The sequence below is a fragment of the Mustela putorius genome, unplaced genomic scaffold, assembly GCF_011764305.1.
Source record: "Mustela putorius furo isolate JIRA1106 unplaced genomic scaffold, ASM1176430v1.1 tig00000242_pilon_pilon_pilon, whole genome shotgun sequence".
Taxonomy (NCBI): Eukaryota; Metazoa; Chordata; class Mammalia; order Carnivora; family Mustelidae; genus Mustela; species Mustela putorius.
Window position 1 is genome coordinate 583,945 of NW_025421325.1, and position 15,224 is coordinate 599,168.

The window sequence follows — 15,224 nt, forward strand, 5'->3', positions numbered from 1 at the left end:
AAAGTAGGATGTTTTATCTTGCCAAAAGTAGCTGAGGTAAGCGCTACACACTGTCCTGATCAATGTAGGGCTTCCTGCTACCTCATCGAAAAGGATCCAGGGACACCTGAGTGCCTCAGTTGTTAAGCAACTTTGGCTCAGGTCATGGTCCCAGGGTTCTGGGATAGAGACCCGCATTGGGCTCCCTGCTCAGTGGGCAACCTGCCTCTCCCTCTCCCCTCTCCTACTCCCCCTGCTTGTGTTCCCTCTCCCGCTGTCTCTTTCTGTCAAATAAATAAAATCTTTAAAAAAAAAAAAAAAAGAAGAGAAAGGGGTTCCAAAAACTCTCCTGAGCATCGTCCTCAAATTATAGACATAAACTACAAATATAAAAAATGAAATTTTTTCACAGATTTTCTCTCTTTTGAAGGGGGGGGAGTGGCCCCAAAGGACAAGTAGATGCTATGTTGACCACAGAGCCAGAAAGGGAGCTCCATCCCATAACCTGAGCTCACTAACCAAGCCTAAATCAAGAGTCCTACGCCCAACAGACTGAGCGACCCAGGCCCCCCACAAAATAAAACTCTTTATTACCAAGATTTATAAACAATACACATATAGGATTCCAAATATAAGTATTTTCTAAAATGACAGTTTAACATAATGTAATATACCACAAGTATATGGTTATATATGAACCTGGTTTTCAAAAATGCAAGAAAAGGCAAAATAAACAGAATTCTGTAAATACCTTGTATAAACAAAGACAAAATGAAAAACTGACTATGGTACTTTTGTACCTTAAGAGTATTTCTAAATTTGCTTAGGTTATAATCCTGGCCACTAATTAGTAAGATAAGGTCTATACACACTGGGTTCTGCAAAAAGTGCTCTAAAACCTTCTGGCATTAAATGGGCTTCTCAAAAAAATAAAGTAAAATGACATGACATGACATAACATAACATAACGTAACATAAAGTAAAATAAAAAAATAGGCCTTTCCAAATATAACAATACCAAAAGTAAAGGCCATTTTCTTCAATATATTGTAAAGCATAGAATTTAATACTGATTCAATCAACTGGTGAATTTCTAGAAATGGAGAATACATAGGAAAATTATAAATGTTGCAAATGCACTTATGAAAATTTGAAAAGATAATGTAAAAATTTTGTTTATTAAGTAAACTCTATCCTCAACTTGAGCTTCAAACTCACAACCTCGAGATCAAGTCACATGCACTGTGGACTGAGTCAGCCACGCATCCCAAAACCTGTAATTTTTATATATTTGATTTTGGGATTACAAAAGCACTTTACATTTGTTTCCTGCACCATTTATATGAGGTATTCGTGCTAAGTAATACATCGTAGTTACTGAAAGAGAGAGGCACTGAGAGATGACTATCTTTTAGGTATTAACACAACACACTGCACTATCTTTGCAATTTCCTGCGAATACAGAATCACTTTTAGAAAGGTAAAACCCACATGCGACCGAAGCCCAAATTACCATTAATTCTTGGGATCATATCATTCCAACAATTAGTAATTATATAGTTAACATTCCAAGTGGCATGTGTGAATAACAGAAAGAAAAATAATCAACCTACGAAAGTCCCCAGGTATTTCTTTATTCATGAGTTACTATACTGTAAGGTCCAATATAGAAATAAGCCCTAAATTAAAAAAAAAAAAAAAAACCATAAGCCCTAAATTCTTCCCTAAATGTATCAGTGTTAAGTATAGATATGAGAACTGTTACTCAAATTAAACCTTCCCCAACTCGTAGTCGAGAAAAATGTCAATCCGCCTGGGCTTTATTGGACCAGACAGAACTAGATTTACTAGCATCCATCATTTGGGGACGGGGAAGTCACTACATTTCTGGGAAAAGATTCCTACAGACAGCTACAGCCCATTGACCATTTCCTCTTACTTCCACCTGCCAATAATGCCTGCCAGAAACAACCCTCTGGAGACTCAGGACAGCTGGTAAAAAAGTAAAGTTGCTGAGACTGTAAGAAAAGTTTGTTTTCACCTCTCCTAATGTTGCACTTTTTCTGTCTTCTGAGATACTAATACTGGGGTGAGCAGTTTCAATATTTAGGGTCAAACTGGCCTTAAACAGATCGATAATTTTCTGTAGGTTAAAATATTATTTAGGCGAACCAATATATTTTTTCTTGAATTCATATGAAAAGAAGGCTGGTTCGTTTAGGTTTTTGAGCCTGTTCTAGGTACTTTCTTTTTTTCTAAGAGATTATTTATTTGAGAGAGAGAGGGATAGAGCACAAGAGAGGAGGGGAGCATGCAAGGGAGAAGTAGGCTCCCAGCAAGGAGCCTGACACAAGGCTCGATCCAATGACCCTGGAATCATGACCTAAGCTGAAGGCAGATGCTTAAACAACTGGGCCCCCCAGGTGCCCCAATTATAGATAGTTTCAAAACCTGGGAGCAACTCCTGTTCTGACTACACACCTATCTGCTATTATTTCAAACAGGGGCCTTTTAGAATGCTCACATGCTGTGAGAATTTGTCCTTTGTTCTCATTCAGTTTCTTTTGAATGGCTTTCTCTTCAATCTGTAATTTTAATTCTTCTCTTTAAGAAAACTCTTTTTTTTTTTTAAATATTTTATTTATTTGACAGAGATCACAAGTAGAGAGGCAGAGAGAGAGAGAAGGGGAAGCAGGCTCCTCGTTGTACAGAGAGCCCCATGCGGGGATCCATCTCAGGACCCTGAGATCATGATCTGAGTCCAAGGCAGAGACTCAACCCACTGAGCCACCCAGGAGCCACTCTTTAAGAAAACTCTTAAATTTGACTGCCTTCGGCTCAGATCATGATCCCGGAATCCCGGGATGGAGTCCCACATCAGTCTCCCAGCTCAGCAGGGAGTCTGCTTCTCCTGCTGACCTTCTCCCCTCTCGTGCTCACTCACGCGCTCTCTCTCTCTCTTTCTCTCTCTCTCCAAAATAAATAAATAAATAGGGGCACCTGGGTGGCTCAGTGGTTTGGGGCCTCTGCCTTCGGCTCAGGTCATGATCTCGGGGTCCTGGGATCGAGTCCCACGTCAGGCTCTCTACTTGGCAGGGAGCCTGCTTCCTCCTCTCTCCCTCTCTGCCTGCTTGTGATCTCTGTCTGTCAAATAAATAAATAAAATCTTTAAAAATAAATAAATAAATAAAATCTTAAAAAAAAATAAACCTCTTAAACTGTTTAAAATCAGAGTGTAATTTCTTATCTTCATTCGAAATCCAAATGATTCTGAGACTTGCATTTCTAACCCCCTCTCATCATCTTCAACCTGCTTCTTCAAGGGTTGGATGTAGCATTTGAGCTTCTTCCTGTGGTCAGCTGTAGCTCACTCGATGGGTGTCAGGGGGTGGCCCAGGTGGCCGGAGGAGACCTTGCACCGGGGACACAGCAGCTCCAGGTCCTTCTCACAGAACAGGGACAGAGGCTGACCGTGCTGCTCACACAGGGCTTTCCCTTCCTGCAGTCTCCTCTTGCTCCTCCTGGCGGGAAGCTGCTGGACCAAATCAGTCACATGACCTAACTGCACGTTCCTCTTGAAGGTCCTGTCAGGACAGTGGTGGAAGCAGACGGGACAGGGGAGGATGTCCTGTAGGTCTTCCCAGCGCTGGTGGATGCAGGAGCTACAGAAGTTGTGCCCACAGTCAGTGGTTACTGGGTCTCTCAGGTAATCCAGGCAGATGGGGCAGCTGGCCTCGGCTTGGAGCTCAGCCAGGGAGGCTGCACAGGGCATTTTATAGTCAGGGTTTCTGTGTGAGGAAACTCCCTTAGAAATGTTTGGTTGTCCTGGAGGTAGGAAAAGTGAGAGGCTGAGAGGGCTCCTCAGCCTTCACCCTCCTTCCTGGCAGGTAGCATCTAGGGAGCCACAGCCCCCACGTTTAACTACCGCTTCATCCCCTTAAGTCCCAGGGGGAGCTTCGATAAGAAGTCACAGTACATACCAAGTAGTGATGACCCTGGCACTTCCTCCTCTTGCCTCTAGTTCCCAGCCCAAATGAAGCAGAGCAATGAAATTCCATTGGCCAGGACAGAACCATAATCCACGTCACCAATTCATTCCTATGGGCAAGAAGATACTCATCTGAAACTGAAGGTCACTGAGCATTAATGCCATCCTTCCAGTACAATCCCTCCTTAGCTGAAATCAAAAACTTGATGAGGTGGAACTTTCCCCATAGATACATTCTAGTTAAGAATGCAGTAGTGGGGCACCTGGGTGGCTCAGTGGGTTAAAGCCTCTGCCTTTGGCTCAGGCCATGATCCCAGGGTCTTGGGATTGAGCCCCGCATTGGGCTCTCTGCTCCACAGGTAGCCTGCTTCCTCCTTTCTCTCTCTCTCTCTCTCTCTTTCTCTGCCTGCTGCTCTGCCTACTTGTGATCTCTCTCTGTCAAACAAATAAATAAATAAAAATCTTTTAAAAAGAAAAGAAAGAAAGAAATGCAGTAGGATGGCCATTGCAGTACACTAAGCTCCACAAAGATGGCCCCGAGGTAAGTGAGAGCCAGCCGGGCATTGGTCATTCTGTGCCTCGCTGAGGAAAATACTTAATTACAGGCAGAGAAGATCCTAAGAAGCTGAGAAACAACATGTCATCATATGCATTCATCTGTGCAAACTTGCAGAGAGGAGCACAAGAACAAGCACCTGGATGCTTCTATCAACCTCTCAAGAGTTTTCTTAGAAGCGCTTGGAGAGGTGGAAGACCATGTCTACCAAAGAGAAAGCAAAATTTGAAGACACGGCAAAGGTGGACAAGGCCCATTATGAAAGAGAAATGAAAGCTTTTTGTTTCAAGATCTTACTTATTTATTTGACAGAGAGAAAGTGAGAGAGGGAACACAAGCAGGGAGAGAGGGAGAAGCAGGCTCCCCACTAGGCAGGGAGCCCAATGAGGGGCTCAATTCCAGGACCTCGGGATCATGACCTGAGCCAAAGGCAGATGCTTCACTATTGAAATTAGTTGAAGTTGCCTGGGTGCAACCTGATAAAGTAAAACTTATATGCCCCCTACAGAGGAAGCCAAAAAGAAGCTCAAGGATCTCAATGCACCCAACTGGCCTTTTCCTTGTTCTGTTCTGAGCATCGGCTAAAAATCAAAGGAGAACATCCTGCCCTATCCATTGGTGACGTGGCAGAGAAGACAGGGAAGGACATGGAGCAGCACTGCTGCAGATGACAAGCAGCCTCACGAAAAGGCCACTCAGCTGAGGGAAAAAATGAAAAGAATATTGCTGCACACTACACGCAAGGGAAGCCTGAGATGGCAAAAAAGGGAGTCATACAAGCTGAAAAGACACAAGACAAAGAAGGAAGACCAGGGAGATGAGGAAGATGACGATGATGGTAAGTTGGTTCTCGAGCAGTTTTTTTTCTTGTCTATCAATCATTTAACCCCCTGTATACAACTCAGTCCTTTCAAAGAAAAAATTGAAACTTAAGGCTGTGTAAGATTTGTTTGCCCTATAGTGTCTTTTGGCATAGTTAACACACTACCGAATGTGTCTTTAGACAGCCCTGTCCTGGTGGTATTTTCAATAACCACTAACCTTGCCTGGTGCAGGTGCAGGGGTGGCAAACTCTGACTGCTTCTAAGTAAATACAAATTTTTAATGAAAAAAAGGCAGTGGGAAATATAGAAGTATACATTTTGCTTGTTGTTGACAGTAACAAAAATAAAAGTAATAGCTGCAACTAAAAACAGCTCAAATGGCCAACAAATGGGTGACTGGATCAAAAAATTGTGGTATATCCTCAAAATGGAATAGTATTCAGCAATAAAAAGGAATGAACTATTAATTGTCATTGGGGATGGGGTGGGGTGGTTGTAAAATGTAGAGAAAGATTATAAAAGAGAATTGAGAAAATGTCTGAGGTTGATATGTGTATAAGTAGTCACTATCTTGAATGTGGTAATGGATTCATGGATGTGTACCTGTCAAAATTTACCAAACTGTACAGTACAAAAACCTATAGTTACTTTATGTCAACAATCCCTCAAATGGCTATTTTTGTTGAAAGATAAAACTCTTTCCTATTATGCACACATATTTGATCTTCAGTTAAACCGTAAGTTAAGTAACTTCCTAGCTGTTTTTTTAGCAAGCTCATAAGGTGGTCTATCATCTATGTTGCCAGGCAACACTGCTTATGACAAAAATGACCTCTAGTTGGTAAATTGCATCTGGACTGGGAGGAACTAAAAATATACTATAAATACCAGAAGGGAATACTATAGCTCTGGCCTTTGTTGAGTATGGTGATCTTGTAATTAGTTATGTCCTTTGAGGGACCACGGAGACTGTACCAGTCTGAGTGATTCTCCCACTTCCCCAGTTGTGGGTCTCGTCCTGCTAATCCTGATTTGTCACCTGGCTGTGGGTGGGAGGGATGAGGACTCCCACTGAAGAAAGGTATTTAACACTGACTTGCTGGCCAGCTTTGGTTCATTACCATATACTTCTGCTCTGTTAATAAATACGGCCCACAACAGTCTTGTGAATGAGAATACTTTGTTACTCAAAATTGCCTGATGTGGGGCACTTCTGCATGGCTCAGTCGGTTAAGCTTCTGCGTTTGGCTCAGGTCATGATCCTAGGGTCCAGGGATCAACCCCCGAGTTGGGTTCCCTGCTTAGCAGGGAGCCTGCTTCTCCCCTTCCCTTTTTCTCATGCCCACTTCCCACCCTGCTCATGCTCTCTCTTGCTCTGTCTCAAATAAATAAATACAAAATCTTTAAAAAAAAATTTTTTTTTAATGATCCGGTGCAACAAGAAAACCATGCAAATATGAATACTGACTAAATATGTGAGTAAAATAAAGAATTAATTAATTTTGTATGTGTGCGATAATAAGACACCTTTTTTAAAAAGACAGTCCCTATCCTTTAAAGATAAAGCTCAAATATATACATGCGACGTTACGTATGGGGAATATTGTCTAGAATTTGCTTCAATATAATTAAGAGGAAAAGGAGGAAAGAGGGTGGACTACAGATGACAGAAGATACCAAAGTGTTGGCGATTATTGCAGCTCAACGATGGGTTCATGGGGGTTCATTTATTAATTCATCTATTTCTGAGTATGTTTGAAACTTTTGTTCTAACTCTTCCATTGAGAATGTAAATAGAATACACAAAACTACTGATAGAAGGCACTGGAGAGCAAAGAAGTCTGTCAGGACCTGAGAGGCCAAAATCCTACAGCAAAAGTAGCCTATACTGGCCTCTTTTTTTTGATCTCTCAAGGAATAAGGACATTGTCTGCATGGGGAGTAGGTTTCTGTTTTTATATATAATGTATGTATGCAGTATGTGTACCTTCATTCACCACCTCCCTATTCTAACTCACTACCTTCAGTTATTTCCTCTCCTCTTGTATCAATTTATGTTACATCATCCTATCAGCATATAAATGAGGGGTCATGGCTCCCATCCCCAAAGGAAATCCTCTCCAGATTTCATTCCTCCTAGTTCCATCTCATTCCTCTGGTCTTTTTACTGGAAACTCCTTGCGTGGGGTGTGTGGGTGCCTCAGTCAGTTAAGTGTCCAATTCTTGATCTCAGCTCAGGTCTTGATCTCACAGTCATGAAATGAGCCTTAAAAAAAGAAGAAGAAGAAGAAGAAGAAACAAAACAAACCTTGTGAAAATTTTCTTTATTTTCCATTTCTCTCTTGAATCCACTAGAAAGCAAGTTTACCTTGTCCTAATTCCATGAATACCCTTTTCCAAAAATTAACCAATGATATCTACTTTGTTCAAATCAGTAGTCATTTTCTGTCCTCAACACACTTGATCTATCAGCAGCATTCGACACAGCTGGTGACTCTGTTCCTGAAACTCCTTCTTGTCCTGGTTTTCAGACCACCAACAGTTTTTCCTTTTTTGGCCATTTTTTTCCAGTGTCTTTTGCTAGAGAACCTAATCACTACCTCCCAAGTACCCCACAACTAGAGTTGCCGGATTTAGCAAAGAAAAATGCAGGACAAACTGTTGTAATTGAAATATCGCATGGGATATACATATCCTAAAAAGTCATTTGTTATTTCGCCTCTAGCCTGGATCTCTTCCCTAACTTCAGATCCGTATCCAACCATTCCTTGATATCTCCACTCACACCTCAAACAGGCATCGCCACCTCGAACCTGTTCAACAGAACTCCTGCTATTCCTATGTAACCTACCTCCCACTGTAGCCTTCCTTTCTGTTAATGCTTTCTCCATTTTAGCAGTTACTGAGGCTAAACACATCCATGCCATCCGTGATCCTTCTTTTATGTCCCAGGATCACCAAGTCCTATAGACGTTCTTGCCAAAATGGACCCAGAAATCAATCACTTCTCATCACTCCCAATAATCACCCACGTGCTCTGAGGCACCTTCCATCATTTCTTGCCCAAATTAATGAAGTAACTTCCAATGGTTCCTCTGCTTCTTCCTTTCTTTCTTTTTTTAAGATTTTTTAATTTATTTACTTGAGAGAGAGAGAGCAAGCGAGCACAGTGTGAGAGGGAGAAGCAGACTTGCCACTGAGTGGGAGCTTGACCCGGTGTTTGGCCCTAGGACCCTGGGATCATGACCTGAGCTGAAGGCAAACACTTCACTGACTGAGCCACCCAGGCATCCCTTCTATTTTTCTATTTTCCATCTATTTTCAACACAGTAGCTGATATTCCTGGTAAACTATGTATGGATCATGTCATCCCTCCACTCCAAACCACTCCAAACCCTCCAGTGGTTTTCCACTTGACTCAGTAAAGTTGACCTATGGGACCCAACATGTATTCCTCCCCCCGAATTTTTGTCTTCACCTCCAAATTCTCTATCACTGGTCCTCTCTGCTCCAGCATTCTGGCCTCCTTGCCATTCCCTGAACACTTTCCATGGATTCTTCTCAAATACTTATTTAATTCACTGAATACTTAATTCACTGATTAAGTATTTGATTAATTCACTACTACATGCTGTCTACTTAGGACATAAAATGACTCAGGAAGTAGTACTATTATTGCCTCTGTTGTATGGAAGAGAAGAGATTCTAGGAGGTTATATAATCTGTCCAGTGTCTCACAACAGGATTGAAGTCCTGTAAAATAATAAAAAGGATGTTTACATAATAATATATTTGTACCTATAGCCATCTCCAGATACAATGTTCAGCAACAAGAGCCCAAAGTGGGGGAGTCACCACTCAGAAGCAGCTCACACTACCCCACCTTCCTCCCATCCCCTCCTTACTCATTGTCCAGTCTAGTAGGGGACACAGAGATGTGGGGTCCTGGCCACAGCCACAGATGGAACAACCCTCCCGGCTATTCCAGAATTGCATCCCCTCTGGATGAGACTGAGTATCCACCCTGCAAGCCAAGTCTTTTAAAGGTCTTTTAAAGACCTCATCTCATCTTTCTCCCCCCAAACCTTCAATGTGCACATAAAGTTTCCCAGGTCCCCCTGATTAGGTCGGTTCAATCATCAGAACCTGTCAGAGCCCAGAGTTCCTTACTTCCTAGAAGGAATGCAGGGGAATGAGGTGCTTCTGGGTCTTCCAATAAAGTCTAAATCCCTGCCCATGACCCCAACTCTTACCCAGGGTGAGTCTGAGTCTGGTCTAGCCTACGGGATCCCAGCACAGCATTTCTGGCCCATGGAGGAGGAATTCCAGAACCCGCGGAGGCTGGGGGCCCCCGAGACCTGCACTCCCTGTTACTCAGATGACTGAGGAACACTTCCGTGAACCCTGAAACTGTGGCCAAGTGCCCTTGCCAGGACACCCCATTCCCAGCCCTGGCTCTCGGCTGGCGCAGTCGTCCCCGCTGGCATCCATGCAGGCCTGCAAATCTTCCCGAGGCCCGGCTTACCTGCAGCGGCCTGCTCACCTGCTCGGTTCTGCTTGGGTTTCCAGCTCTGCTCGCGAAGAGCAGCTCTCACACCGTCGTGACCCGCCCGGGCTTGAGGACCCCCCACCCCCACCCCGCCTTCCTTGCAGCGCCGATGTGTTTCCTCTTCCTTGTGGGAAGAACCCACCTCCCCATCACTGTGAAGGTTGGAGTAATTCAATTTCCCTTCAAAACCCGGCAGGGAGTGTCCTTTCCTGGGGTCCTGGTCGAGAGTCAAGGGGGAGGGGAGACGCTCTGGCCGGTACTGGAAAGGGAGGGGTAGAATCCGATTTGTCTGGTGGGTGTATAGCAGTTTTGTACTAGTGGAAACTGGGTGTGTGGTTTTTAAAAACATTCGGATGTGTTGAGATGGGGTAATCTCAAGCAAAAACTGCTCTTTTTAGTTGACACCCGACTAGTGGCCTCTGAGGAGCTGACCGACAGCCGTGCGCTTTGCCTCCGTCTTCTCCATAGACCCAGTCATCTCTTCATCAGCCCGCCCGTTTGTCCCTCCACTCAGCGGACTGTAGATGCTCGCTTTGCTGGATCCTTGGAATCCTAGAGCACATAGACAACAGCCAGCGTGGAAACCAGACATCCGACCATTCCGGGAGAAGAAAAGCAACGCAGGGTTTTTTTTGCGCTGTTTCTGTGCGGATGACCATCCCTTCGGGAGACAGGGTAAGGCCTTGTTCTTCCGGAACCCAAATCTCCGGCCTTCAGAACTGTGCGCTGAATGGAGTCTAGCGCCATCTGCTGGAAATCTTGAACAGTCACACTGGCCTATGGTTCTAAAATTTCACATGATCTCAAAAAGAATGTGGGGATATCGTGTCCTCTAGTGGACCATGCAGCAGATGCCCAAGACCTAGAGCTGTAAAGTTTCCAGCCCTTGGTTTTTCTCGAAGTGGTCTGTGCACATTTAGGTGTATGTGCATTCCTTCTTTTAACTACTGAGAGCAAAAGTGTTCTGTAACTTCTCCGTTGCCTCTTTTGTTCACTTCACATATGGGCTTTGAAATGCTCCCCCTGGGGCGCCTGGGTGGCTCAGTGGGTTAAGCCTCTGCATTTGGCTCAGGCTGTGATCTCGTGGTCCTGGTATCCAGCCCCACGTGGGGCTGTCTGTTCAGCAGGGAGCCTGCTTCCCCCTCTCTCTTTCCGACGGCCTGCCTCTCTCTGCCTACTTGTAATCTCTGTCAAATAAATAAATAAAATCTTTTGGAAGGAAGGAAGGAGAGAAGACAACAGAAAAGAAAAGAAAAAAAGAAAAAAGAAAAATGCTCCCCCACGGACACATGGGTAGCTCAGGTGGTGACCCCAGAGTCCTGGGATGGAGCCCAGCATCTGGCTCTCGCTCAGCAGGAAGCCTGCTTCTTCTCCCTCTCCCTGCTTGTATTCCCTCTCTCACTGTCTCTGATAGATAGAGAAATATAAATATGAATATGAATATATATATATATATATATATAATGTTCCCATATTGGGGCGCCTGAGTGGCTTACTTGGTTAAACCTCCAACGACTCTTGATTTCACCACAGATCATGATGCCAGGGTCCTGGGATAGAGTCCCAAGTCTGGTTCCCTGCTCAGCGGGGAGTCTGCTAGTTCCCCCTTCCTCTGCCCCTCCCTGCTTCCCCACATATGCACTTGCACTCTCTAGCTTGCTCGCGTTCTCTCTCAAGTAAATGGATAAATCTGAAAACAAAAAGAAAAAAAATTTTTTTTCCCATATCGGCACTGATATTTCACTCTTTGGAGTCAACTTTGAGCAAAAGCCTAAATGGGAAATGTATTCACGGTAGAAAAAGAGAGTTTCTGGAGAAAGGATACCCTTCCTGTTAGATCAGTGTTTCCTCCAGTATTTTTCTACCTTTTCATTTTCAATAAAAACCACATGTACTGGGTACATTACTAGGTTAGGGACTCTGTGCTCTGTGCTTTATTTAGACATACCATGGATGCTTCACAAGAATTCTGTATTGTAGAAAGAACTGTCTCCCATAAAGAAAAGGGGAAAGGGAGACTCAGGACGCTGACTTGGGGCCACAGGGATGCAACTCACTTCTCTGCATTGCCACTACAGTCTGTCTCTTTCAAAAATACTTGTAGGTCTGTAACTTTTTTTAACCCCTTGACCTGGCAATTCCTGATTTGAGAATATGTCCCCAAAGAAAGTCAAAGAAGAGGAAAATCATGTATGAGATTTCCGTGCAAGCAGTATTTATCAAATGGAAAAATTAGAAACACGCCACATACAGGAGAAACAGAATGAGTTTGAACCTTGGTGTTGAGACAACGAAACTACAGGGACCGATGAAAAATTGCTTTTTTTGCTCCTTTTCTGGATTCTATTTTTGCTAGGACCCACACCCCAGGCCTTACACACGTCTTAGAGAACGAATCATATATGTTCTTTTTGTAAAGATGAAGGAGTTAACGATTTCTTCTGCGTCTTCTAGCACACTAGATAACATCTAAGGGTCAATCAGGAATGTTTTCCCAGACCACTGACTCATCAGGATCCCAGGTTCCAGGGCATAAGTGATTTATGGAGGGCACCGAAACAGTCGTTTTTGTTCCTGGATTACCAAGAAGGCAGGTGCACCAGACCACTGCCCTCAATAAAAACCCCCAGGACCCAAGCAGAAAAAATGAGACTCTGTCAGTATCTATACTCTGTCTTTTTCTTATTTTTTTAAAAGATTTTATTTATTTATTTAGAAAGGGAGAGGGGGACAGGGGAGCAGAGGGAGAAAGAGACAGACAGAATCTTTTTTCTTTTTAAGATTGTATTTACTTATTAGAGAGAAAGAGTGTGTGTGTGTGTGTGGCAGAGGGAGAAGCAGGCTCCCCACTGAACAAATAGCCCCATGTGGGACTCAATCCCAGGACCCCAAAATCACGATCTGAGCTGAAGGCAGACGCTTAACCGACTGAGCCACCCTCTATATGTCTTTAATAAACTCTGCTCTTACTTTGTCTCTGCTTGCCCTTGATTTCTATCCTGCATGAAGCTAGGACCCTCTTGGATGCTCCTACGAGACAACCCTCCGGGCTGTCAAACCCAGCCAGCCCACATCAGTGTGATCTTGGCTCTGTTAGTAACTGACCAGGTGCCTCAGGAAAAGTTGCTTAATTCCTCTGAAACTGTTTCCTCTTTTGCCAAATAAATTTAAGCCGAAAGTCACAGTGATGTTGCTCACAACAAAAAGAGTGTGTATGATACTCTGGTAATAGGTACAATACTAATAGGATATTAGCATTAGATCAGCATCCCACAACAAGCAAATAGGTAAGGACAGTAGTAGATTATAAACAAACTCAAGAGCATAATGAGAACGTATCAATTATTGACCGCAAAATCATACTTCCTTTTATTTTTTTAAGTATGTTATGCTTTATAGACTGATGGAAGTGCCTAGAACTTAGGCATATTTTTACTCAATCCACAGACATGACATAGTGTAAACACTTTTTCAATATTCTGATTTTGAGGAAAGTGCAAGCAAAGATAGGAAGGAGATTGTTCTGTGTAATTTAAAAATATTTCCTAATTAGTTTCTTATAGAAGATAATTTATATACAATACGAGAGGGTATAATTGTTTTTTAAGTGGCTGTCTCTGAGCTTTTTCCAGCTCACTATTGCACTTAATTCCACCAATCTATCCCTCTGGGTAAAGACACTCCTATTTTTCTACACACTTTTTAAAAAAATTTTAAACCTGTAGAAAAATTTTTAGTACAATTAACACCAATACACCAATCCCTTAGATGGTCCAATGAACATGTTTGCCATATGGCTTTATTTCTCTCTATATAACTATTTTATCTTTAATTTGTTTTGTTAAAGCACTTATTGTTTTTAAGATGTTATTTATTTATTTATTGGCAGGGGAGCACAAGCAAAGGGGCAGAGGGAGAGCGAAGCAGACTCCCCAATGAGCAGGGAACCCGACGTGAAACTTGATCTCAGGACTCTGAAATAATGACCTGAACCGCAGCAGACGCTTAACTGACTGAGCCACCCAGGTGCCCCATGCTTCAGTCTTTTTTAATCAAGAAAAACTTCCTTGACTTTTTAAAAAATAAGTTTATTGGGGTACCTGGGTGGCTCAGTGGGTTAAGCCCCTGCCTTAAACTCAGCCCATGATCTCAGGGCTCTGGGATCGAGCCCTGCATAGGGCTCTTTGCTCAGCAGAGAGCCTGCTTCCCCACTCTCTCTGCCTGCCGCTCTACTTGTGGTCTCTCTCCCTCTGTCAAATAAACAAATAAAATCTTTTTAAAAAAAGAATAAACTTCAAGCCAGTATATGCAGTTTCATGGGGACTGACATGGGAAAGCTATGAAAGCAACAGCATCATCAAAATATTGAAAGTCCTCATCACTCCCCAAATTATTTTTAATCTAAAACAGTGCTCTTGGGACACCTGGGTGGCTCAGTCAGTTAAGTGTCTGCCTTCCACTCAGGTCATGATCCCAAGGTCCTGGGATTGAGTCCCATATCAGGCTCCTTGCTTGGCGGGGAGCCTGCTTCCATCTCTGGCTCTGCCTGCTTGTGCTCTCTCTCTCTCTCTCTAACAGATAAGTAAATAGAATCTTTAAAACAAAACAAAACAGGGGTTCCTGGGTGGCTCAGTGGGTTAAAGCCTCTGCCTTTGGCTCGGGTCATGATCCCAGGGTCCTGGGATGGAGCCCCACATTGGACTGTCTGCTCTGCAGGGAGCCTGCTTCCTCTTCTCTCTCTCTCTGCCTGCCTCTCTGCCTACTTGTGATCTCTGTCTGTCAAATAAATAAATAAAAATATTTTTAAAAAAATAAATAAAACAAAACAAAAACAAACAAACAAAAAAACCAGTGTTCTTGTCTGTCCTACCCTCCCTCCTTTTTTTTTTTTTTTTAAGAGCATGCACAGTGGGGATGGGCTGAGGTAGAAGGAGAGCGAGAATCTTAGGCAGACTCCATGCCCAGCACTGAGCTGGATATGGGGCTTGATCTCCCAGCCCTAAGATCATGACCTGAGCTGAAATCAAGAACTGGACACTTAACTGAGCCATCCATGCAACCCCTTGTCTCATGACATTTATAAAGACTCAGGCCAATTGTCCTGTTGAGTGTTCCACACTCTAAATTAACCTAATTGCTGCCTCATGATTATATTCAGGTTTAAACACTTTTGGCGGAATATTGCATAGCTGGTGTCGTGTTCTTCCCACTGTATCTCGCTAGTGAACACATAAGGTCAGTTTGATCCCTTGGTTTAGGTGGTGTCTACAAATGTCTCCATAATGAAGGCCCCTTTCTCTTCATAATTAAAAGTAATTTGTGGAGTGG

At 43.3% G+C, this 15,224-nt stretch overlaps 1 protein-coding gene and 1 pseudogene across 1 annotated transcript; one reads left to right on the plus strand and one right to left on the minus strand.

Moving 5' to 3' along the window:
- Window positions 1–3,346: 3,346 nt before the first annotated feature.
- LOC101688549 (putative tripartite motif-containing protein 61) lies at window positions 3,347–3,751 on the minus strand. The gene has a single exon (XM_004775545.1). It carries the CDS (start codon window positions 3,749–3,751, stop codon window positions 3,347–3,349), a length of 405 nt encoding a protein of 134 aa, XP_004775602.1.
- Window positions 3,752–3,791: 40 nt separating this feature from the next.
- On the plus strand, window positions 3,792–9,733 carry LOC101688849 (annotated as a pseudogene).
- The last annotated feature ends 5,491 nt before the right edge of the window (window positions 9,734–15,224 follow it).